The sequence below is a fragment of the Lonchura striata genome, chromosome 2 (genome assembly GCF_050655825.1).
Source record: "Lonchura striata isolate lonStrDom1 chromosome 2, ASM5065582v1, whole genome shotgun sequence".
Classification (NCBI taxonomy): domain Eukaryota; kingdom Metazoa; phylum Chordata; class Aves; order Passeriformes; family Estrildidae; genus Lonchura; species Lonchura striata.
In genome coordinates, this window is record NC_140704.1 from 138,501,578 (window position 1) to 138,526,695 (window position 25,118).

The 25,118-nt window shown below is 35.4% G+C and overlaps 1 protein-coding gene and 1 long non-coding RNA gene across 17 annotated transcripts in view; one reads left to right on the forward strand and one right to left on the reverse strand.

Moving 5' to 3' along the window:
* The window catches only part of OXR1 (oxidation resistance 1), a 259,566-nt gene that overhangs the window by 216,078 nt on the left and 18,370 nt on the right, over positions 1-25,118 (forward strand). For all 16 annotated transcript variants that reach the window (XM_021546455.4, XM_085572448.1, XM_021546445.4 and 13 more), the window contains 4 exons: positions 1,704-1,888; positions 5,017-5,795; positions 9,365-9,533; positions 12,582-12,744. In XM_021546455.4, coding sequence (XP_021402130.2) covers positions 1,704-1,888; positions 5,017-5,795; positions 9,365-9,533; positions 12,582-12,744 — 1,296 coding nt within the window. The remainder of the gene's footprint in view (positions 1-1,703; positions 1,889-5,016; positions 5,796-9,364; positions 9,534-12,581; positions 12,745-25,118) is intronic.
* LOC146768447 (uncharacterized) lies at positions 5,357-12,663 on the reverse strand. The gene is made up of 2 exons (XR_014953022.1): positions 12,540-12,663; positions 5,357-10,349 (listed from the first exon to the last, which is right to left on the reverse strand). It is a non-coding gene; the product is annotated as an uncharacterized LOC146768447 (long non-coding RNA).

A 25,118-nucleotide genomic window follows, 5' to 3' on the forward strand; every position in this document is an offset into this window, starting at 1 on the left:
CATGACTGTTAATGAAAGAGTCAGATATAGAAAAGCTGTTGCTTTTTTGTTTTAATTATGTACTGAATTTAAAGGAAGTTATATTTGTTATTAAAGAGAAGCAGTTCTTCTAATAGTTCTTCTGAGTAGACTCACTTCTGCAGTCATGTTAAATTTGTTTTTTGGATTACAATAGATACAACAAAATGTAGACTTCTCTTTATAGTTGTTCTTTTGGAGGACAACCTTGAAAGTCTATTTCCACAGTACAGCGCTAGGAAAGAAATACCTGTAACAATCTTGTTTTGGTACTTTAGAACTTGGAATTATGTAGATGTCTTTTGCTGACTTCAAAGTCTTCAGCACATGTGTTGCATTCTAAATGATATCTGATTAAGCACTGAGCAACTAAAAGTAGCCCAGTTGCTTGGACTGCTTTTGAGACATGTCTTCATTTTTCTGTACTAGAAATAGCATTGGTCATTGTTGAGACTTTAATAACACTTTTGTTTTGGTTGGGGCTTTTTTTTATAACATGCACTTTTCTTTGTACTACATGTCATCTTTGTATTCCTACTGTGAAGGTCATCAACCATCACCTGGGAACAAAATTTCTTGAGTTTGGAAGAACTGTATTTGTGTTTGAGCTGTGCTAATGTCTTCTTGGAAAAAAATTGAAAACCATCTCATCCAATCCACACTCTTTATAATAGCTTTGAATGTTTTATCAGTAAGATAAATATTCCTTCAACAGCTTGTGAACTGAGTTCTTGCAAGAAAGCTTGGAATGCCTGACTAGATTTGTAAAGTCTTTAGGAGTCAAGATCTGTAACTGAAGTATTCCTGTCACTCTACTTAAAGCTAGGTTTTCTCCAGTTCATAGTTGCAGCTCAAACTCTACTGTTCCAACAGTTAAATGAATTTCTGTAGCAGGCAATTGCTGTTTGCATGTTTCTAACTTTTTTTGTTCAAAAAAGTTCAATATATTGTAAATTAACTGTTTTAATACTTGTATTGTATAAGAACCCTACAATTCATAGTATGAATATCAACCTCCAAGCTTCTCATAGTTAAAGTTTAGACACGACTGCATTAATGTACTGCAGCAGTATAATTGTGATTAAAACCATCTAAAGTTTCACCTTCAATAGTCTTGAGTATTTTTATTCTAATTTCATTCTATAAATGTGTTTGGCCAATCAATCAGCACATCCATTAAGTTAGAAGGACTTGTATCAGCCTCTCTGTTACTTTTGTGTAAAATAAATTAAGATAAATGATAGGTTTTGAAGGTTTCTCTAAATAAATACTAGAAAGTGAGAGAGAAGAGTTAAGAGTCAAGTTTTAGACAAAAATTGCTTTCAAACCTACCAGTTAAGCCCTGTGGTTATCTGGGAAGGATGTCTCCTTATCTCAGAGGAGCTGTTTTAGTGTATTCTCCAGTGTGTAAGGTTTCTCATATTTTACTAAAACCAATTATTGATTAGTTGTGAGGAATAAAACTTTTTTCTTTTGGGAAAGCAGGTGGTATACTAATTTGCTTCCCCAGAAAAAGTTAGTTTCTTGTCTTTAACAATGACTTAGTAACGTAACAGTTGCTTAAATATAAATTTTAAATGGCTTTATTAAAAAAAAATAGAAAACACCTTTTTCTTACTGAAGAATGAAGAATAAGCTGGAATTTGAAGGAGAAAAATTACCACTTCTTTTCCCTCTCATTTTAGGGTACGGTCAATGGTGTGCTGCTAGTGACGCCAAATAATATAATGTTTGATCCTCATAAAATGGATCCTCTGGTCCAAGAGAATGGCTGTGAAGAATATGGCATCATGTGTCCAATGGAAGAAGTGATGTCAGCTGCTCTGTATAAGGAAATTGTGGACAGCAAAATTAAGGAGTCATTAAGCATGTAAGATAGAACAGTATTTGTAAAGCTTTGAGTAAATCTGAACTGTAGCCATATTGTTGACCATACAAAACTAGCAAACCAGCATTTTCCTTCTTTTTCTTGTTAGGAAAGGATATCAAAGATTGGCTTGGAAAGATCCTATGGAAAGTTTGCTTTACCTTCAGTTCTCACATCATATATATGATACAGGATAAATCTTCTTCTATATACATGGATTCTAATTTCCTCCAGTAGTCTCTTATAGAGATCTCTGGTACCACATCATTTCCTCTGCCCCGTCCCCTATATGGAAATAGTAGTAGATGCTGTTTGGGTCTTCAATAATTTAAAAACGGTGTTAACAATAAGAAAGTGTAGCTTTGACAATTCTAGGTATAAATTTTTATTGTTTAGCAATTTTCACTTGCTTCTCAATCTTGTTGCTCTGACAAATGCATTAAACTCATTTCCTAAGATTTGCATATATTCTCATGGGCCTAGGAGTATATTTTTCTCCCTTTATGGCTAAGGGAGGAGCTACTTATTCACCATATTCAGTCTTTTTTTGGAGTAAACAGTGAATTTGGATTGGTGAGGTCTAAGCACTGGTGTTTAGTGCAGCAGACATTTAAAATCAACTTTAAAGAACTTTGTTCTGTTCTGGTTTTTTATGCTGCACTTTTATATTGTCATTGGAAAAAGATAAATTCTGTCTTGAAATCCAAAAAAAGATCAAAAAAATAAATTATGTCACCTTTACCTATTGCAGACCATAAAGCACAAACATTTGCAGACTTCCTCAATTACCTAGCTGCAGGGAATTGGGCTTCTTTAACCAAGAGAGGGTAAAGCTGTTTGCTTGATGTGTAACACTGTACCCTACTTAAAATAGTTACATTTTTTAAGATATTCAGTAACTCTTAAAAATACCCTCTTAGAGTTCATATAGTTAGTACCCTAAGCACATCTCTCTTGATAATCTTAACAATATGGGCACTCACAAGTAGTAAATTGCCTGATACCATTTATGAGCTCAGTTTTGGTATAACCCTGGGAATAAATGGTTGTTTTGGCATGGTCTTGTTTGCTGCCTGATGTCATGTGTCTATTGAAAGGGCAACTGAAATACATTTTGCTACAGTAGTGCTTTAGGGGCTTTTGATGTACAATGATGATGCCTTCATCAAAATTTCTTTCTGGAAGTTTTTTTTCCAGACTGAGTTTTAAACTGTAGCTCACAGTTCCTATTTCAATTGATACACAGTGGAAAGAATTGGATAACTCTATGCTTGAATCATGTTACTGCAGTTGTAAAACAAGTATTTCTCTAAAATGCTTAGTTTGTTAATGACTTAATGATGCCATTGATTTTTGTGCTCCTGTAGCACATGCATTTTCTCTTTTGTTTATAATATGAATACATATGGAAAGAAAATGTCTGCTAATAAAAAGTCATACTCTGCATTCAGAGGTCTGTATGCCTAATTTGGTTTATCTTTCATGTCAGCTGTATAAACTAGTGGATGGAACACTAGCTGCTAGCATTTTCTTCAGTCCCTGTGTTTTTGTGCCTTAGCTAAATATGAGGCATATTGGTAAATCTGGGGGAAAACAGAAGTCAAATTTTAAATGTCTAAATAGAAGTCCTAACAGCTTCAGCTAGATCTGACAAGACCCATGTGTCTTGAAGTATTTTGACACTTAAATCATGTTTTCTCACTTTTTTCCTACATATTCCACTGTTACAATTAACCTTCTTCCACTCTCTCAATTTTTCCAGCTGTCAAACCTGCTTAAACTTGGGAAAGCAATCTTATTTTCAGTATTCAGACTATTGATATGGAAAATGGTCATAAGCCCATTAGATGCTTTGGTTCTTAAAACTACAATTTCATGTTGTATGATTTCTATATGTAAGCCACAATCTGTGCTGAAACTGGACAAAAAATGCCTGACCACATACAGGTGTTTTACGGATTTCATGAACCTTACATTGTGCATAATCTTGCAAATATAAAGAAATGTCCTAGTCTAATGAATTCTAACGCTGAATCCACATGCTTTGTAGTAAAATCATTCAGTCAGCTAAAGTTTACTACAAGTTTCATGTTAATGCTTATATAAGAGGGTGCATATGCTTTGAAAACATCCTGAATTTAGCATCTCAGTAATATGGTGTAACTGAAAATGAAGTTTTGTGAGACTGTGAATTTAGTGTCCTTCAAAACAGATTAATGTACAAGCTTCTTAAAAGCATTTAGTACTAGGTAGTGGAAGAGTTGGTGTGCTTCTGATAGCAAAGAAGTTGACAGAACTCTAGTCAAGAGTAAGTTTAAATATGAGAAGTTTTTGTGATGGCTGTGTACTGCCCAGGTGTTTTTTGACAATAGGGAAAAGCTTGAGTTCTGTAGTCTACTTGAGCATGTTCATAATACCTTTCTAGCCTTCCTTTTCTATTTAGTTTATTTTGAAAGACAGGTTTAAGCAAGATTATCTCCTCTGGGTAAAATAAATTTTTATCCTTGCTTTTTTTTTTTTTTTTTTTTTTTTTTTTACACTATCAGCATCTTCAGTTGTATCAAGTAGTTTGGGAATTATTTTGCCAAACAGAATAGTCAGCTATACTTTGATAGTTTTTACTGTTCTGCATTTATTGGCTTTGATATCTGAGGTTAGACCAGACGATTTCTGCCATTCATGTCTTAAATGTGAGCTAGGTGTCAGCCTCCTTGTAGGGGTGGGATGTGTCTGTATAATTGTACTGGCCACCTGGGGAGACAAAACCAAAAAACAATGTGGATGATTTTTACCTCTAGAGGATATGGTTGTGTGTAGCTTTTTGTTGGATTTACCTTGGTTTTTATTTTATTTTTACACTTCAGGTGCTTCTCACAGTCTTGTTAGTTTCATAGGAGAGTTTCTTGTGAAAGTAATGTCATGAACTTGGGAAGTCCCAGCTATGTTGTGCTAGCAAAAGGTCAGCCACATTTACCATTATGGTATCACATTTTATGCTTGTTTATTATTAATGCTCTGGATTAAGTTGAAATAGTGTTTGTTTGTTTTAAGAGCTTGAACAAAGCAGTGAAGAAAAGAGCTTGATACTTTAGAGGTACCTGTTATAACAACATTCTTGTTTTGCTCGACAGAGATGTAGAACAGCTGTCAGTAAGGGAACTTGGCCATTCCAAGAAAGCTGCAAAGAGCAATACAGATGACACGGATTCCAGGGTTCGGGACACGGGGAATGACAGTGCTAGCACTGCCCCGAGAAGCACAGAGGAGTCTCTTTCAGAAGATGTGTTCACAGAATCAGAACTCTCTCCAATACGCGAGGAACTTGTTTCCTCAGATGAGCTGCGACAAGATAAATCTTCTGGAGCATCATCAGAATCTGTCCAAACAATAAACCAGACTAGTGCTGAATGTTTAACAGTCATTTCAGACTCCAATGAAGCTGCCAGTGACTTAAAGCCCAGTGCTGAAATGGTTGTAGGTGTTAAACAGTTTGGTACCCACTTAAGTTCAGAAAGTCCTAAAATGTCTATAAAAGGAGGACAAGAACCTGGTGAAAATACTGCAGATATCCTCCAGCAGTCTTTGCAAAGATCACAGGGTAGTGAGGAGAGCAGCAAGGAGACAGAAGTGGGCAAGGATCAGGGTTCCTCACTAGGAGAAAAAGCAGATAATGAGATGGAAGAAGAATGTCCAGGTTGTGAAGATACCACAGACTCTCAAAAGAAAGAGACACCTAGCAAAGTAGTGGGAGAGCAAAGTCAAGACTCTGAGGCAGAAGTTGAAGAACTCCGCAAGCTCTGGAAGACCCACACTATGCAACAAACAAAACAACAAAGAGAAAACATGCACCAGGATTCACAAAAAGAAATCAGTCAGAAAGCTGTGTTTGCAGGAAATGGGCGGTTAGAAGGTGAGTCAGTGGGTATTTATGGGTACAGTGTTAACCTTTAAGTTTAAAATGTATCTCCCTCCCATTTAATGGAAATTTTGGATTTTTTTTTCATTCTGTACAACATCTCTCTCTATGGCTGGTTATATTTCTCATTGGCTTGAAGATGCTCCAAAGTTAAACCTTACATAAACTTTTGGACAAAATGTATGATGCTTTCAGAATGCTTTTTCACTTGCATCTCATCTTACTTTGATGCTGACTAGAACAAGGTTAAGCATCCAAAAAGCTTGATTCAGGAAGAAAAAGGGCTAGGTTTTAGGCAACTAGTGCTGTGGATACAGTGAACAGCTAGGTTTTATTTCTTGAGTACCTTGATTCTTCTGCAAAGATCAGGGTCCTGGAATTGTTAGTTGGATATTACCCTTAAAGTCTGTTCAAGTTTTTATCATACAGAAATATGCTGTGCCTTTAAAAAACTTAAATATGCATCTGGATGAATTTGAACTTGCTTTCTAAAAAATTTACAAGTTACTTTCTGATGTCTTCCCATCTTACTAATGGAGATAACTGAACTATTTGTTTTAATTGTGTAATATTTGGGGGACTAGGAAAGGCTCTCTTAGTGTGTGATAGGCATTAAAGGTAAGTGAAGTGCATTTGAAGGTTAAATTCATTGTTAAGTATTAAAGTTGAAATTATATTGAATAGAAGTACATTCTTTGATTAACTGAAGTTCATCTGCACTTCAAAATCTTATGAAACGGTTTTTGCTTGTTGGTTTTTTTGGCTTTTTTTTGGTTGTGTTGGGTTTTTTTTTCTTCTTTTAAGGATGTAACTCAATTTTGAAATTTGAAGCAGATGAATACTTGCATCATTCTGTGATAAATTTTATACCCTAAATATTAGAAGTATTTCTAATACTTCTGGCTACTTTCTAATATACTTACTAGTATTGCTTTCTAATACCTCTGGCAGATGTCAGCTAGCAGTAGTTGGTGGTTGTAACTTTAAAAAAATTCAGGATGTGTTCTTTGGCAAAATTGCTGATTTTCTTACAAATTAATATTTGTAACTCAGTTACATTAAATGCCTTAATTTTGGTTTTTTGTAAGATTGCATCACTGTGGGTTGTTTGTGTGTTATGTGATGCGTATATTTGCAGAGTAGATACATAAATATATAACCAAAAAAGTGTCTGCATACAGTCCTACAGAAGAGTTCTGGCTAGAAACCTTATATACACATAGTGCTGCTGCTTCACTCAAGGTTGATGGGGTAATGTACAAAGAAAAAAAACTCACAAAAAGTATAAGATGTTTTTTGGAGGTTTGGACCAATTCAGTCCAACTTCAGAAGGAATTATTACATCTCTTGTTCTTGCATGTTGTATTAGCAGAATGCAAATAAATGAATAAATTATGAAGTAATATTTCTCAACCAAGATAGATTCAGTGAAGCTTCTGCAGGCATGATTAAACAGAACCAAGGTAAAAGCATAGATCTGATTTATAACTCTTGAAAATCATCAGACTGAATATGACATCTATTAACAGTTGGTCACTATAAACACCAGGTCATTTGAAATTTGAAATGTATTAAAGACTTTCAAGTAGCCTTTCTCAAAATAAAACTCTGAAGTAGTCATACTATGAGTTTTGGAGCAGGAACTTAGTTGAATTTTTTCTATTTTGTGGCAGCTTTGAGAATTTAGGTTTTGATAACTATTGTTTTTTGAACTTGGCAGACCAGATGTTTGAGTTTGGAATTAATGATCTAAATGTTTGTTCTGAATGTTGAGGTGATGCAATGCAAGTAGATAGTCATGAGTAGTTTTGAGTAACTAAAAAGGTCTTGCTTGTATCTACTTTTATTTTTTTATTGCCCAGGCTTCTGTTTTTAGATACCTTTGTTAACCACTGGACTAAAATAAAGCTATATGTGGTTGATACTTTGGAGAAATTGTAACAGTCTATAATTTTTTTGTGTGTATAAACAATTTAAAATATCATTACTGATAATGTGTCAAAATATTTTCTGCTTAGCTGAATATTGGCAAAGACTGAAAGAAAAGACAAGAAGCATGAGACACAGTAGCCATTGCTGAAGTCTTTTCTCATTAATTCTGTATCAAATACACAAGAAGATATTGGAGAACTGATTTTAAAAAAGCATCTGAAATAGTCATTTTGAGACTTGGGGCAGAGCTAAATTGTTTGTTTTTATTTTTTTATCTGATAGCTGGAACCATAATCCCACTTCTCTGAGCTCAGGGAAGTCCTAATCTGCTGCCTCTGAAGGACCAAAATCACAAATACCAAATCCATTTGATTTGATTGATAAAGAGTATTTATCTAACACTGCCACAAAGTTTGCATGACAGTCCTATGAACCAGGCTTCTTTGTTTATTTTTCTTTCCTTTTAGTGTTTTTTTTAAATCTGACAATTTACCTTTGAGCTTACACATTAATAAAATACTTCCAAATAATGCATGTTATTATGGCTAATTTACTATATTGTATGCTGCAGGTGTAATTCTAAAATGTTGACTGAAAACATGACTGAAAATTAGGCAGCAAACATTTAAGTAGTTACTAGAAAAAAAATAGTCTTTTGTGGAACAGTACTGTTCTAAATTTCATGGTGAAAATCTCATTGAGAAAATGTTTATAGAGCAAGAAGGTGATATCTTCTTTGCTTAGTGGATCTGTGGTCTGCATGGATGCTGAAGGAGAACTTCAGCTGTAAAGAAAAGATGTGTCCTGGGAAACTGAAACTTATCTGTATGTACATCTAATACCAGAGCTAGGATAAACCGACCATAATAGCTCTTAAAATTACAATTTCCTTTCCTGCTTTAAAAAAGTCTCTTGTGGCTGGAGCATTTGGCAAATATAGTAAAGAAACAATTTTAAGAAGGATTATTCTTTTACCTTGTGCTGACTTGACAATTCAGACCTTGAGGGTATTCACATAATTCTATTAGTTAAATTAAATATACTACCAGAGAGAAAAATCCTGTACTGAAACATCCAGTACACTTCATCCTGAGCTGGTGTTCATACCATTGAAATGTTTGATATAGCTAAAACATTAAAATTCTTCTTATTCCTGTACCAATAGGGCCAGAACGTTTTCCCTTGTAAATTACAAGTAACTAACAAACAGCTCTGACATGTGTGAATCAAGTGTATTTAACACAAATATTTTTTTAAAGTACGTATTTAACACAGGATCTTTTTCATATATGTGGGATAGCTGTTTTATAGTGGGAGGATGGTGATTCAGTATTGAGAGTATGCATCAAGAATATCAAGCTTGGATGAAACGCTGTAACAATGTGATCTGTAGTTGGAAACAGAAATGAATGTTAGAATTATTTAGTGTGTTGTATTCTTAAGTTAGTTCTGCTGTTGTAATTTTCATAACAAAAAAGGGCAGATTATTATTACTACCTATCATACCCCATCTCCGATTACTTACTTGCATAAATGTCCTATATCGCTCAATTGTCTAATATAAAATTAATTAATGATTTTGTTAAGCTCTTTAGTACATTGTGGACTGCTTACTTTGTCTTTATTAATAGGTTCTTCTGTTATGAAAGAAAAACGACGACATCGATCTCACAAATTTCTGTGTCTCAGGGTTGGAAAACCCATGAGAAAAACATTTGTTTCTCAAGCAAGTGCAACAATGCAGCAGTATGCACAAAGGGACAAAAAACATGAGTACTGGTTTGCTGTTCCACAAGAAAGGTAAGACAGATGTAAACTGTAAAAATCAACAATTGCCTGTAGGTGTTTGAGCTTTTTATTCTTTCTGCACCATTCAATTTTGCAGTGACTGTATCTCTCTAATCACAAAAAAGGGTCAGCATCTGAGGATATTGTTGATTACCATTGGAGTAATTCATTACCTTACTGACATTTTACTGGTTTCCTGGAGTTACTTTTAAGTTTGGCAAATAGTTTCTCATTATATTATTTAGGCTCTTGTTTGTAGCAAGTAAATAACGAAAGGAAGATTCAAGTGGTGTCTGGTGGAGGAAGTGAGTTCTGCAACAAAAATTTTGTCATTATCTGTGCTACCCATTATTTGGAAACTTTCTAAAAATCCTCTCATCGTTCAGAAGAGCTAAATGGGGTTCCTTTGTCTTATCTTTGTGTATGGAACATAAAACCTTTCAATGAACTGACTTAAGCATGTCTACTGGAGAAATAGCTAAATTTATTGAACTCATTCAATTAAGATATGAGACTGTACCAGTGAATGGACATGAACAGTCTTGTACTCTGAAATGATCTTTACTGCTAGGAAACTGTGACTTCTTTTCAACCCAGAAGTGGTTTTTAGGGGTGTTACATACTTGTCAAAGAGTGAGGAGAAAAGAAAGAAACAAAAAACTATCAGTTGTCACCTGGTATAAATACCTACCTGCAATAATCAAGTCATTTTTCCATCTTTTCTTTTGAGCTGAATGGCATATGATGTCCAGTTGGGGCACTGCAGTTGAGGACAGATATGGATCAATTGGAGGGAGTCCAAAGGAAAACAGCAAGTCTATTTAATGCCTAGAAAGTGTAACATATAAAGAAAATATTAGAACTAAGTGGGGCTCTTTAAAGGAGAAGAGGTTGATTACAAAAATAAAATTATTTTATACTGAAATTGGCTGCAACAAGAAAGGCAGTAGTCTTTTTTTTATGTCAACTATGGATGGAAATATGTGATGGACTGAAATTAGTTCAAGTATTATACGTATCCAACAGGTAGAATTGAGTCTATGGTAGTGCATCACTAACCTGCTTTTAAACATCACCCCTGCTACCTCATAAGTGGTAGAGAGGACACAGAGTTTTGAGTCAAAGGTCTGTCCCACTAATTCTGCTGCTGTCAATCCTGTCTGGGCCAGGAGTTCTCTTGTGGTTACAGTTAACTCAAATCTGGTTATTCTAGTAGTATAATATTTAATTTGAAAACAGATAAGTGTTTCATAAATGGCAATGTTATCTAGATTAGTTGGTTAAAATTATTACTGTCTCTTTGACTCATTTTCTAATGTAGCAAGCCCTTACCTTTAGCACAAAGCAGAATTGATCACCTATTTTGGAAGAAATGTTTCTTACTTTTCAGTCTGTACTGATCTCCTTGGAATTTATTTTCATCTGTGAAGAGTCTCTCTGACTGAATGGAGTTGTATACTATCAGTATCAGTTCTTTATTCATTCAATGTGTGTCCTATGTTTTTTGTAAAGAAAAAGCTATGTCATAGTAGGGTGTTAATTTTCTTAATTTGGTGTTACCTTGCTGAGTGCTAGATGAAAATGCTTAGTGCCAATCCAGTTGTCTTTGTCATCAAGTAGTAAGAATGAGAAAAAAGTAGGTATCTGACAAACCAGAATTATTTCAGTGTTCTTACTCTCAAAGGAGCCAGTCTGGGAAGGAGTGTTTTATAGTTCCTTAAGCATCAAGTTTCATTACTTTTTGTAACTGCTATAATTATACATAACTCAAAGTTCTTGAAAAGTTAAACTTAAAAAAAACCTTTCATACTTGCATGACAGCTTAAAATGAATGCCTCATGCAGTGCATGAGGAGTCTGCAGCTTCTTGGTTTTGACTTCAGTGAAACATTTTACCTAACCTTGTGCATCCAGAATGTTTTATTCTTTCCTACTGCCAGAGAAAGATTTGCCCCTTTTTCCCTACCCCTGCTTTTATCATTGTTATTCTGAATCACCCTTGTTAAGATTGATTCTGAATAACTCTGACCCTGTTCAGAGACTGTTACTGCATACCTGTGTGCAGCATTCTTTTGGGCAAAGGTGCACTTTTGAGGAACTTTGCTGTTCTCTATCTCTTCCTGTTCCACAAGTGTTCCGTTTTTCAAGGATTATTAAGGAAGGGAGAAAAAAGAGGCTCAAATATTATTCTTCATGCTAATACAATACCCAGAAATAGCAAATATCTCTCTGAAGAAAGACATAAGGAATATTCAAACTCTTATAACCGGAGCCATGAAGATCTAGCTCTGAATCTTTTCCATGATCAAGAGATACTAGTGGATGCATTGCAAGTCCTTTTCCTGAGTGCTCTATCTATGCACCTGCAGCAAATACAGGATAAACTGACATCTGTTAGGATTGCAAATAACTGCCTCCTGTGAATATGGGTGATATTGCTCTTCTAAACTGGAGAACAGTGTTATTTGTGGCAGTAAACTTAAAAGGAGGTAACTTTGAATCTTGGTACTTACTATAGTCTGTAGTTTGATTTTATGATTCATATATATATGTGCATGCTTTCAGCAGTCTTCCCCCATATCTGTAGTACTTCCCACAATTTGTGTTAATCTGATTATGTCTTGGAAGTCGTCAGCTGTTCTTCAGGTGTAGGCAAAACAGAGGTGCAGACATTTTTTAAATTCTAATTTTGTTTGGTTTTATGTAACTCTTTCTAAATAAGATGAAAAAGTCTTTGTGTTTTATTTTGGGGGTTACTTCAGTTTTAAGCAGAAGTATCCAATGGGACAGAAGTGGTTGAAAGATAATACTTGTATGTGAAATCACAGCTAATTCATTGCCAACTTGTTTCCTGATTCTTTTTCCAGAGTCAGCTTCATATATTTAAAAATTAAAAACTCCCAAAGAGCTAGCAGTTGTTTTTTTTTTTTCAAGTGGGTCTCTAATATCTAGTAAAATATAAAATCATATTTTTATTTTAACCTTAAATATGGAATATTATTAGACATCACAAACTTACCTTATTTTTCTTTTCCCCTGTGTCATAACTTGACTTTTCTAGGACAGATCACTTGTATGTCTTCTTTATCCAGTGGAGTCCAGAAATATATGCAGAAGATACTGGGGAGTCTCTTCGGGAACCTGGATTTATAGTGGTAAAAAAGAAGGAAGAGCCTGAAACTAGTGAAGAATTGAGTACTGAAGATGCTGCTAAAGAATGGGAGGTAAGGAAGAACAGTATCAAAGATTTTTTTTTTTAATACACTCATAAGATTATATTAAAATAGTATTAAATATTTTCCAAGAGATAAAAAAACACCTTATTAGCCTAATCATGATCATGGCTGTTCAATTTATGCCATCCTGATGCTTTCCTCTAACATCAGATCAGGGCAACATTTCACAATTCCAAATCATTTTTGTGTGGAGCAAGTTGTAACTTAAAACTCCTAGGGAAAGGAATGTGAGTAGAGCAACAAAGTTGGAATTTTGATGAAGCAGACTTAATTTTCAGTCTCATAAACTGACAGTTTTCTGGTATTTATTATTCTTATATTTAGAGTGTTCAGTGTTTATTGGTAAGACTCTAAAAATGGGATGAGACAGCAAAGGAGGAAAACAACAGCTATTAATGACATGCCTTTTCAATAATTTAGTAACTAATTTTGCAGTTGTAACTTATTCATGCATTATAATGCTGTTTAGTGTATTTTAGAAATATATTGTAACTGGAACTATTTTTTTTTTTTAATTAATAAGCACATTTCTCTCATGTGACTGTGTCCACTGTGTTTCTATGGACACATCTTTACACGTCTGTGTGGTTTTGTTTTGTAGTGTACATGCAGTTAAAGCACTTCCAGTCTTGTACATTCAAGTGTTGGTCAAAAGTTTGATGATTCTTGTCGTATATATATTGTAGAAGTATCCCATCAACAGTGTTTAAGTTTTGGACAGCAATTGCAATCTCTGACTGTAAGATTTCTTTTGTTTTTCATCCCCCTACCCTGCAGTGTAACATGTTGAAATTAAGGAAGTCTACACTGTTTTATGTAGACTGTAAAAGAAATTTTAAAGAACAGCAATAGTCTTAACTACAGGTAGTAGTTTTCTGCTTAGCTACGAAACTTAGAACCATAGAACTCTGAATTCAAAGTTGAAATGTAGCTAGTTGAAGAATTAGGCCATGGTTGCAAGACATTCCCTGCAACTCGGTGATTTCCCATGGAGCAATTTTGCTTTGAGACATTGAAATTAGTATAATAAAAACATGTCTTTTTAACTTTCATATTTTCAGCATATGTATTGCTTGAGTTCTTCCCAGCAGTGTATTTTGGTGTTAACTCTTGCTCAAAGCCTTTATAGGTATTTGGAGTTTTAAAATTTGGCCTTTTGGAGCACGGGTATCAGTGGATAGTGATCTGCACTATGGTTTAAAGCACAGTATATCTCTTTTAGTGAGCTCTTAAGTAATTTGGCACTTTAATATAATTACAGAATAATTTCCACAGAACATAGTGAAAATGTTTTTTTCATGATGGAATGTGGTAGATTTTAGAAACTATTTCTGAAATAATTGAGGCAGTACATTTTTTGCAAGTATTAAAATCTGTAATTTATTTACCACAGAATGAGACCACACCTTAAGTCTGTATTTAGGTCTTCTCTGGAAAAAGTCATAGGAAACATTTCCAAACTATTGTAATTTCTATGTGTTATGTGAAATTGTCAAGCTTGGTTCTCTTATTATCAAATAATAATTTTCTGGATTTACATGCTAATGTGATTACTGAGAATAACTTTATAAAAAATGTTATAGAAATAGTACAAGAAATATGCTAATGTGGTCTTCCGTGCATTTTAATTTGTGTAATGTGACTTCCTATGACTGATTTGTAGCACAAATCTGAAAGCTCTTAAAAACTTTCTAATTAGAAATGTTTGACAGTACTGGATGGTTCAAGCTATCATTACATAAAGCTGCATTTCAGTGGCTTTTAACATATATACTAGAAAATATGAGTAAATATAGGGAATTGTAGCTGCTGTTGTCACACTCATTATTTCCACTGAATTTCAGTCATTATTTTCAATCAATATACTTCCTTCCTTCAGTGCAACAAGCTTTTCTTCTGCCAGTTTTTGCTCCAGGTGCAATCTAAAATAGCAGGTGGACAGTATAATTGAAGCCTTTTTCTGGGTATTTGGCAGAAAAACAAGCTGCCTTTTTCAGATTGCAAGGATAGGAGAACTTTGGGTGGAAGGGGAAGTGGAAATGCATGACAAAGTACTGTTCATCTACGAAAGGATGAAGGTAGTGGAGTACCTTTGTTTTCCAAAACGTGTTCTTCCTTCTGTCATTGTTCAGTATCTTAAAACTAGAAGAACAGGAAAGAGGATTAATGGGTAACCCAGGTGTGGTGCTCTGAAACAACTTTTGATTTTTTGCAAGTTCTTTTAATACATTCAGGTGCAGCTTTTTATCAATACACTTTGAGAAACCCTATACTTGTTTAGTGGAAAAGAAATTATGGGAAGATTATGGGCTAGTAGGTGTTGGTTTATTAGGTTTATCAATGAATAAAGAATCCATTGAACTCTTACTCGAACTTCAGTTTTATACTGCCTGCTTTTACTGTAATCAAATACTGCATTGTACATAGTGTCAGAAAAAGTTCAGTAAATCCTTTAACTTTCTCTTTTTATGTGTTGCACCCTTGATAGGAAATTGACTTAATAGAAATAACTATGAATCTACTGCTGTCTAACACTGCCATCAGTAAAGGTGACTAATTCACAGAGATTGAAACAATCTGTCTGAGGCACCTTGTAGCTGTTGTTGCTCAGTATCAGTCTTCCTGCCTGTGTCATTTGCAAAGCTTTATAAAAAGGATACTTTTGCACTTAAGATCAGCCTGTACTAAAGACTTGTCTCTGGTATCTACTAGAAATAAATAGGCAGTCACTTTATTTAATATGCTCTCTAAGAAATGAAAGTGGTGCTAAGTTCTCAGTTGTGTTATCCCCATCCGTTTTTCTCAGATATCTCTTTTATCTTGTACTTTTAGTGAATGGCTTACACCAAGAAAGAGGGTGTTTTGAGTTGTGTGGGGTTGTTGGGTGTTTTGTTTTGGCTGTGTTTCAGGGTTGTTTTGCTGCTGGTTTTTTTACCATCTGTACTTAGCTATAAGGTATATTTATCATGGTATTCTTTTTTTACTTGATGTGTCTAAGTTCAAGTGCTAATGGCTTTCTATATCTGTTAGCACAAATGATGAATACTGTTATGTGTTAATACACAAATTCGTTCTCTCTCTAAGCATATTCTATACTTACACCTAAACATAGCAAGACTTTACAGCAAGATGACTCCTGTTGTGCAGTGTCTCATAAACAATTTCAACTAGTACTTATGGTGTAATCTTGTTTCCTTTTTAAGTTCAAGATGTGTATATAGTAGGTTCCTATTTTAACCTGAAATCTGTTAAGGAAACACTTGAATTGCTCTGCATTAGAGTAATTCTTGTTTAATGCATTGATTATTCCTTTCCCTTCACTGTCACTTGATCTCATTGCCATTATTCAAGATTGAGTCATACTTAATGTCACTATCCATGTAAATCTAAATACTCATTCACAAAATACTTGAAAACAGGAGATTTCTTGTCTTAGGACCCACAAACTGGTCTTAAAGTAGTTGGAAAATGATCAATTTGATTTTTTTCATTACCTTTGTTCATTGTGGAGAAAATACAGAAAACTTGATTTTAAACTGTCTGGAAGTTAATTTCCAAAATTAAGACTGAGTTGGTAGATACTTGCAAATATTTTTTTCCTACATGATAGGTCATGTTCTGGACTTGCATTTAATAGTAATTACCTTCGGTTTTGCCTGTTGAATGTCTATAGAAAACATGGATACAGTGCTTCTGGAAAGCAGTAACTCACTTGTCCAATTGAATTTCAGTTAGAACTTAAGATGTGGTTTGAAAATGCTTACTAGATCAAACCATTAGTTGCAACTGAAGTTCTATCTCCTTGAAATGCTATTTGACTTGGACACTCAGCAATCCAACATTACTGAAACTTCTGGAGTGTCTCAGAATTCTATTTCTGTGTATTTATGGAAATGTGAAGGTCACAAATAGTAATTGTCTCCTGGTTAGATAAGCACCTATGTGCAGTATCTCAGTCTTAACCTTTTCCAGATTTTAAGTTCTTTATTGGATCTGAGCTGAAACTTACAACATTTCTATATTAAAGTGGATATTGCCATTTTAGAATGTACTGCTGTCTTAAATTTTTGTGTTCTTAATCATGTTCCTTCTGTAAATTTGGTTCACTTCTCTACTGTACACTTCAGTGCTTGGATGCTGGTACAACATCTGTTTGTTGTGTCTTGCATTTTAAAATGTGATATGAACATAATGCTGTATGACAAGCTGGATAATACTGGATGAGCGGAGAGAAGAGGAAGCCTGAAACTTGTAGGCTTCTTGAATGAAACATTGCACAGGATGTGTAAAGATGAACCATGCTAAGTCTTCACAAGAAGACTATTTTTTCCAATATATTTCTGGAAAGGCTGTCTCTTTATGATAATGGATTGGATATACAAGCTAGATGGTTATTTGGTTTTTATATCATGTATTGTCAGTGAAGAAATTGGATGTGTCACTATGCATGCGTGCTGTGCATTACCACAGAATTTCTAATACTGGAGAATGAGTCTCTTCAATTCTAGCAGTCATGTGCTATAGTAGAAATGTTTATGTTAATTTGTTGTGGTTGGAGAAGAGGACTCTAAAAGGTGTCTATTTACATAATCCAGTGCTCTTTGCAGAGACTGGTAACTTTCATTCTTGCTTTTGCAGTCAACTTGAGTGATATTGTACTGTCTCTCAACTTCATGCATTAGGGTATTATTTTGCTGTATTTATTGTCACTACTTAATAAATTTTGAATTTATTTGTAACTTGTAAGTGGAAATTCAGAGGTTTTGATGGCTTGGAGCTGTTCTGTAGTTGGATTCGTGAATGTGCAGTTGTAATTGGTGGCTGTTTCATGTATCTGATAGTGGCATCTGGGATGGTCCCTCTGCTAAGAGTTAAAACAGAGCCATTTAGCTAAAAAACTTGTGCTTTTGAGTTTCTTAATGGCTTTCAGCATACCTTTGGAAATCCTCAGAAAAACTTTGTGATGGAAAAATACTTCAGTTTTTTTACCCCTCCCTTTCCTTAAGCTGTTGAGAGGAAACAAAGGAGGATGACTTCCCAAATTAGACTTCCTTTCTTATGGAAACTTTCTCAGCCAAGAGAAGTTAAGAAGTTGGGCCAGTCCACGTTGTATTGACACTGTAGGAGATAGCTTTTTGTAAGGTTTTAGTGTTTCTTGTAAAGGGAAAAGGGATCAGACCTTTCTTAGCTGTAATCACGTTAGCTTCACCTGCAACAATTTTTACAAAGAATCACTTGTTCTAGAAGACAGAGTAGTAATTTTGTAGAGAAGCCAGTACCTGATGATTTTTTTTTAATTTCAACTTCATTCTAACTTCATTACTCCTGAACTTAACACTTACGTGGAGTCAACAGCAAATTGACTGTCCTGTTATCCTTCTGGGCTAACCTCCCTCTCTTTAGAGGCATGAAGCACAGGAAATATCTTCTCTACTAATGTAACTTCATTCAAAAAGCATGAATGCTAAATGTAGGGATTGTAGAATTCAGTGTCACAACTTTTCTGTTGCTGTGTTATCAGGATATTGTTATGACTATGTGAAACAAAATTGTTCCATCTTATCCAGCTGCAAAAACTTTTTTCCACACCTGGTGTCCAGTCTTCCTACTGAAGTTGAGAGTTACTGTGCTTACTGCCCTGTTTCAGCGTTATGTAATCTTGTCATGTGATAAGTTAAAATCTGATATGGCAAAAGGTCTAAACCAGGTAATTGGTTTGGAGAGGAAATAAGACATTATTTAAGTTGTGCCTTTATTTGTTGTCACCCTCCTTTTTCTCTGGGACAGATTTTTTTTGAGACATATTAGTTTATTAGAAGAAATGACTTTGTAAGGTAAAATTACTGAGAGGACTATGCACATTGATTGTGTAGAGATCTTAATCTTGGTTGTGAATTAATAATGACAATAACAAGATCATGATTCATTGTAATTAATTATTATTATGTTGCTCCATTGTCAATGTAAGAAATAGGTGGATGCTCTTAAGTGTTTGCTGCTGTTCTGCACAGATGTCATGTGTGAGCATGTGCTCCTCACTAGAATCTTTTATTAAGAACACTGACGGCAAGGCCTACATTAATTGCAACAAGATATGAGATTCTGATTCCAGTTAACAGATCAGTATTGTAATCCCCAAACACATGAAAAAATAAAAGGGCAGTTTATTAATCTTTAAGTGTTGCTACTGAGGTCAGATTTCTCATGTGGGCTTCTTTCTGTGGCTGGGGTGGAGATCTATCACGAGTGACAATTTTGCCTCTTCCCTGAGTGTGCTGTGTCTTGGTGCTGCTCAGGCTCTGCCTCCCTCCCTCTGCAGCAGATGCTCCCAGCTGAGGGCAGCTGCCAGCTCATGGGGATGGCTGCTGCTGCTCCAGGGCTGAGCAGCTAAACACTGTCAGGGGTCTCATAAAGTTACTTCTGCATTCATTCCCATTAAACTTTGCAGCTGTAATTAAGTAAAAAAGTGAGTTGTCAGATCGTACAGAATTTTATTGCTCACTTTTCTTTTCAGTGCGTTTTTAAAATCCTTTTGAGAAGATACGAGAGAAGTGATTTTTATTCAGAGAGAAACTCAAAACTTCTAAGCAAATTGTTAGAATTGTTTAAGATTAAATGTTGCGGAATAAAAACAGATTCAGTTCAACAGATTCTTTTCTTCCTTCCCAGAAATGCGTTGGCTTGTGTTAGGGAAGAATTTTTTTTCTTGAAGGGCAGGGAACAGATGACTGATGAAGTAGGCTGTGGAAGAGTTAGTTGTATTACTAGCATTTGCTTTCAGCCTTAAAGGTTTTGTTTCCAGAGAAAGTTTGAAATATTTTTGCTGCATATTCTCCATTCCTTTAAGATTTGACTTACTTGGCAGAGAAGGGGGTGATATCTGTATTCTTTTTATATTGATGGCAATTCTCATTTGAAACAGTTTTAAGGGTGTCTGTTTTTTTGTTCTTGTTTTAACCCTCAGTATTAGTTCACTTATTATTTGAAAATAAAACCCAGCAAAAAAACTCAAGCACATAAATAGGCATATGGCTTGTTATTGGAATCATACACCATTTGGCTATATATTTAGTAAAATCATTGTTATATATTTGAATTTCCTAAATCCCAGCTTCAGTGTTCCAATGATAAAAATGTTTTTACCTGCCACCTTAATACTTCCAATAAGTCAGAACAAATTTACTTTTAGAGGTGCCAGCTCCCATAAAAGGTTTTACTGAAAAGAAAAACATTTTATTCATCACAATGTTAGACACTAGTGCAAGGTTAGTTGCAGTAAAATACAATAATTGGCAGTAAAATACTAGTTTTGGTCCTGCTTTTCTCTGCTTGAATGTCTTGGCTTTTAGATCACAGCACAACAGCCTGAGTGAGCAATGATTTAATGTTGTTCAGTTGCTGCCCTGGCCTAATTAATGCTCTCACACAGAACTTGGAGCATGAGTGACGTGGAAATTATTTTGGTGGTTGTTGTTTGTTTCGGACGATGTTGCAGGGGGGAAAGGGAAGTGTTTCATTTTGGGTGTGGTGTAGAAAGACTGCAAGTGCTACTGCAAGGAGATTCTTAGAGGATTGTCATGCTTTTTAGTATTGCACGTGCCTGTTTAAATAAACATCCTTCCTTAAGGGAAAAAATAATCATGATTCCAAAAATACTTTCTTGCTGGGACTAGCATTTAACCCATACAGCAAATTTAGCTTATAGACAAAAGGTTTAATTTTCATCTTGTAGCTTACAAACTGAAAAGGATGAAAGGCTAACAGTTTCCAAATGCTTTAAAACCCTCTTTTTTTTAACAATATTTTAAATTTTTACTGACCCTCTTCTAACTGGTTCTGGACTCTCAGAAATTACTTACATTGTTTATATAAGGTTGTCAGCATAAGGAAGACAAACTAATATTGAATGCAAACACGTTATTATTAGAAATCGTTTCTGAGCAGTTACCTTATAACCAAATATTGCAAGCAGTTCTTGGGGATTCTTTTTGTGTTCTTCAATATTGTGTAGGAACAATTCGGCTCTGTATCTTTAAATTCTTTGGCCTTTTAACAAACTAGTGCTCTGCAACCACACTGGAGCACAGGAAGCCTTCCTCCTCGTGTATCGTCATCATGTGCGGTACATCCCCCTGCTGCACACTCGCTCATTTGCTCCCTGCCTCGTCAGTCAAATGTGAGCGTCCAGCAAACTATCCTGGCACGGCGTCCTGGGGCTCTGCCTGCGCCTGGCGCTGACAGCAGGTACAGAGAATGCTTTCAAACAGCCTGGAACCGGGCTTTTTGTTTCATTTCTTTTTTTAGTATTGTTTTATTTTTAGAAGGGAAATGTCTCGTCTCTGGTATGGGAAGAAGGGAAGAAAGCACCAGCCAGTCAATCGTAAATGCACTCTGGTAATTTTCAGTGTAGTATCTTCATGTCTGTTATTGCAGTCTTTAAATGTGGTGCAGAGACAGTTTGTGGAAGTTCAAATTTTGAATGTGTAAACAGGATGCTAAGTCACAAATTTTCATTATCTTTGGAATAGAATCTAATTACTGGCATTCCTTTGGCATTAGATAATAGAAACTGCTTTGAGCATTAAGGGATTCAGCAGTTTTAAGGTGGTTTTTCCCTTTCTTTTCCCTCGGAGTAGTGAATTTTTTCACAAAAAAATGCTTTATACCTAAGTACCAAGTCCAAGAGTTTACAATGGGCATACAATTAGAGAAAGTGTAAATTTTCTGACTTACCATTAACTTCTCAGAGGTCAGTCAAACATATATAGGTCTGGTAATAATTCTAAATTCATGGACATGAGTCCACTGTTGTCCCATTGTCATGTTTATAGTGAAGGGGAGGAAGCAAAAACACTGGCTCTGAAGTTTATTAGATTTTTGAAAGGAACTGGGATTTTTTAGTGTTGTTTTCCCCAAACAGACTTTTTGTAGCACTGTTTAATATGTAGCAGTATCTAAAGGAAAAGGTTTTCGCTGCAAAACAACATCTTGAGGATAGGGAAGAAGTGTTCTTGACAATAGACTGTGCTTTTACCCACTGGTAAATTTGAAAGATAACTTTCATTTAGACTCTCCTTGTGGCAGGAGAGTCTAATTCTTAAGAAATACATCTTACTGGGTTTTGAAGCATACTTCTTCAGGGTGCTGTTGAGTTGGGGTTTTATTTTTTATTTATTAACAGGTTTTTAGTCTTTATCTTTTATTTATGTTTTTATCTTTATTTTTAGCCAGGATACTTGCAAAGTAGGAAATTGACTTGTTGCAACAAATGGTTCTATAAAATGTGTGTTCCTAAATAACAGATATTTGAAGTTATACTCTCCTGACTTTTATCTGTGGTAGTGGAGTAGAACGGGTCTATAATACCTAAATTAAATGTAATGTTATTTTAGCATACCCTGTAGCAGTGTAAAAACTATTTGAATTTCAGTTTACAAAAAAAGGTGTTTTTTAACATGTATCTAGATACATAGAAAAATAAATATAACTTGCACAGATATTTAGAAAAGTAGTAGTATCCCTTGTTATAATTGTTTCCCTTGGGACGAATACTGAACTTTAGCCATAGTCTAACTGTGTTATAAAAAGAATATTTACCAGCTTCTAAGGACAGTTTGAATTAAAGAAGGCTATGTGAGAATAAGGATCAACTTTGCTGTGAGAGAGGTAAAGAACAGGTTATTTTAATTTGGAAAAAGAGAGTAGAGAAGTACCTACAGATGGGGGTATTTTTAAAATGTTGCTATGTCAATAGGACAAGCTTTGTGCTTGAAGTTGGGTTTTTTCTTCAATGACTGTTCATAAACCTAATGTGCAAGTGTAACTTTTTCATAGAAAGGAAAGAGTATTGGTATAATTATTCCTGTTATGCAAGACCAGTGGAAAAATATTAAGGAGACTGGCAGCATATAAAGTATACAGGTTTCTGACTGAATCTCTCATTAGTGGTTCTGAATTTGGGTGAAGTCTCGTCTGACGTGAAGTAACAGTTGCTGGGTTAAATGAACTGATACAATAAAAGAAAAATGCTAGCTTGAAGCAACTAAGTTGCCCTAGATCATTTCCTGGAAAGGTCTTTGTTACTTTCCTGATTATACTATTAATTTGAGCTCAGCATTGAAAGGTTTGGTACTTTCCCAGGGTAAGAAATCAAAGTTTTGGTGACTTACTGGTATATTATGCTTCCCCTTTAAAAAGCTAGTAATGTCAGCCTCCTGCATTTTAGTATGTGTTTAGTATTTACTGTGTCTCTTTATTTTATTTATATTTATTTTATGGCAATACAAGGGCTGCCAATGTAAGTTTCTAGAATGTCAAAAATGCAAGCAGTGGTTCTTCCTGTTAAAGCATTCCAGACAGAAGACATCAGACAATGCAAGAGGACAAAAGGTGGATTGCCGTCTTAGGGAATGCTTTCATGTTTGTGCTTTTGCTATGTCTGCATGGTCTCATGCAGGCCTGTTGGAGCAAGTCCAGAGGAGGGCCACTGAGTAGATCCAAGGGCTGTGTTTTGGTATCAGCTGGACACCTCTGTTATGGAGACAGGGTGAGAGAGTTGGGACTGTTCAGCCTGAAGGAGAGAAGGCTCTGGAAAGGCCTTATTATGGCGCCTTGCAGAGCCTGCAGGGGCTCTCTTGTAAGAGAGCTGGAGAGGGACTTTTCACAAGGGCATATTGTGATAGGACAAAGGGGAATGGCCTTAATGTGAAGGAGGAAAGGTCTAGATTAGATACTATGAGGAAATTTGCTATGAGGGTAGTGAGGCATTGGAATAGATTTCTCAAGGTGATTTGTGGAACTACCATCCCCAGAAGTGTTCAATGTCAGGGTGGATGTGGGTTTGAGTAGCCTGGTATAGTGGAAGGTTCTCTGCCCATGGGGCTGGAGCTCTGTGGTCTGTAAGGTCTGTTCCAACCTGAACTTTTCAATTATTATAGTTCTTCCATTGAGAATTATTTGGTGTTACATTATTTGCATTTTTAATAATTATGAAATACTAGTCTACCTTGACAAAGTTGAAGTAGAGTAGCAGAGGAGTTTTCAAAAAGGTTGTTTTTAAGTTAGAAGAAAGCAAATGAGTAGTAAAGGCTTACATTTTTCCTGTATGTTTTTAATGATCTGTGGAATCTGAAGTTGATCCTTAATTAACTTTTTTCTGCTTAAAGCAGGAGACAAACATTGTCATACTGGGCTGTGATTTAGTTACTTCTAAGCCTGTGTAATGCTTTCTTGTCATACCTGAGAGGATCTTTGCAAGGCAGTATCAGAACTGAGATGTAACCTTGCTCAGTCTGCCTTATCCTGTCTGTAATGGCAGCTTGCACTCAAGCACCAGGTGCTGTGGTTTCCGCAGCTGAACCTCTGGTTTCTCTGCATGCAAATGCTGAAACTTCCTTAAATAGTTTTGCAAGGCAGCTGCATTTTATTGGTCGTGTTGCTACAGATCTTTTTTTGTTAGGATGGAATGAGTAAAGTTGTCTGGCTTGCTTCTTTAAGAAAGTAGTTTTCTTAAATCTAATTCCTGGTTCTTTGCACAAACATCCTGAACTGTTTAATGTTTTGCATGCTAAATTTAGCAATCTTGCTGGTATTATGATATCTCTCATATGAGTGTTTTTTCGTATCTTGAAAAAATAGCTGCTTATTTAGGTCTGCAGACTTGATGTAACACTTTGTGTGCTTCAGGCTTTGTTTACCTTCTTTTCAAGTTCATTTATTCTGGTTATTGCAGATACTTCAGTTTATCATCAGTATATGTTAATTACAGTTTGGTACAGTTGCTGTGGACTTAGAGCACTTTGAGGCAGATATTTAATAGCTCACCCTGCAAAGCTATGGGGACAATTACACAGGGAGAGTGCTGCTGGCATGTGACTTACTCAGCATTTCTCTCCCTGCTCTGGAAAATACCTTAATGTGCACAACAGTTTGAAGAGGGACAGTTTTAAAAACACTGAGAGAAGGAGCCATGGTGACAGCCAAACCAGAGGACTGTTGTTATTCCATGGTCCTTCTCTGCATAAAATGGCCAGCTGTCATCCCTTCCCTTCCTTGTCACCAGTAGTTTCAGACTGGGAGCTGAATTGACCAAATGTAGCAGCAGCTCTCTGACCGCCGAGAGCGGACACAGGCTTTCCCAGGCATTTTCCTGGGGAAGGCTGTGAAAAGATCAAAAAAAAAGAATGAGAAACAATTCTTATCTCCACTTGTTACACCTACTGTTGTGTACATGTGGAATGTGTCATAAAAATGTGTATACCAAAAAGTAATGTCTTATTTAAACACTAGATAGTGTTTAGATAAATAGACCAATTAGGCCAAAGCTGTATTGGACTAACTATAAAAGTTACTAAGTTTCTTAA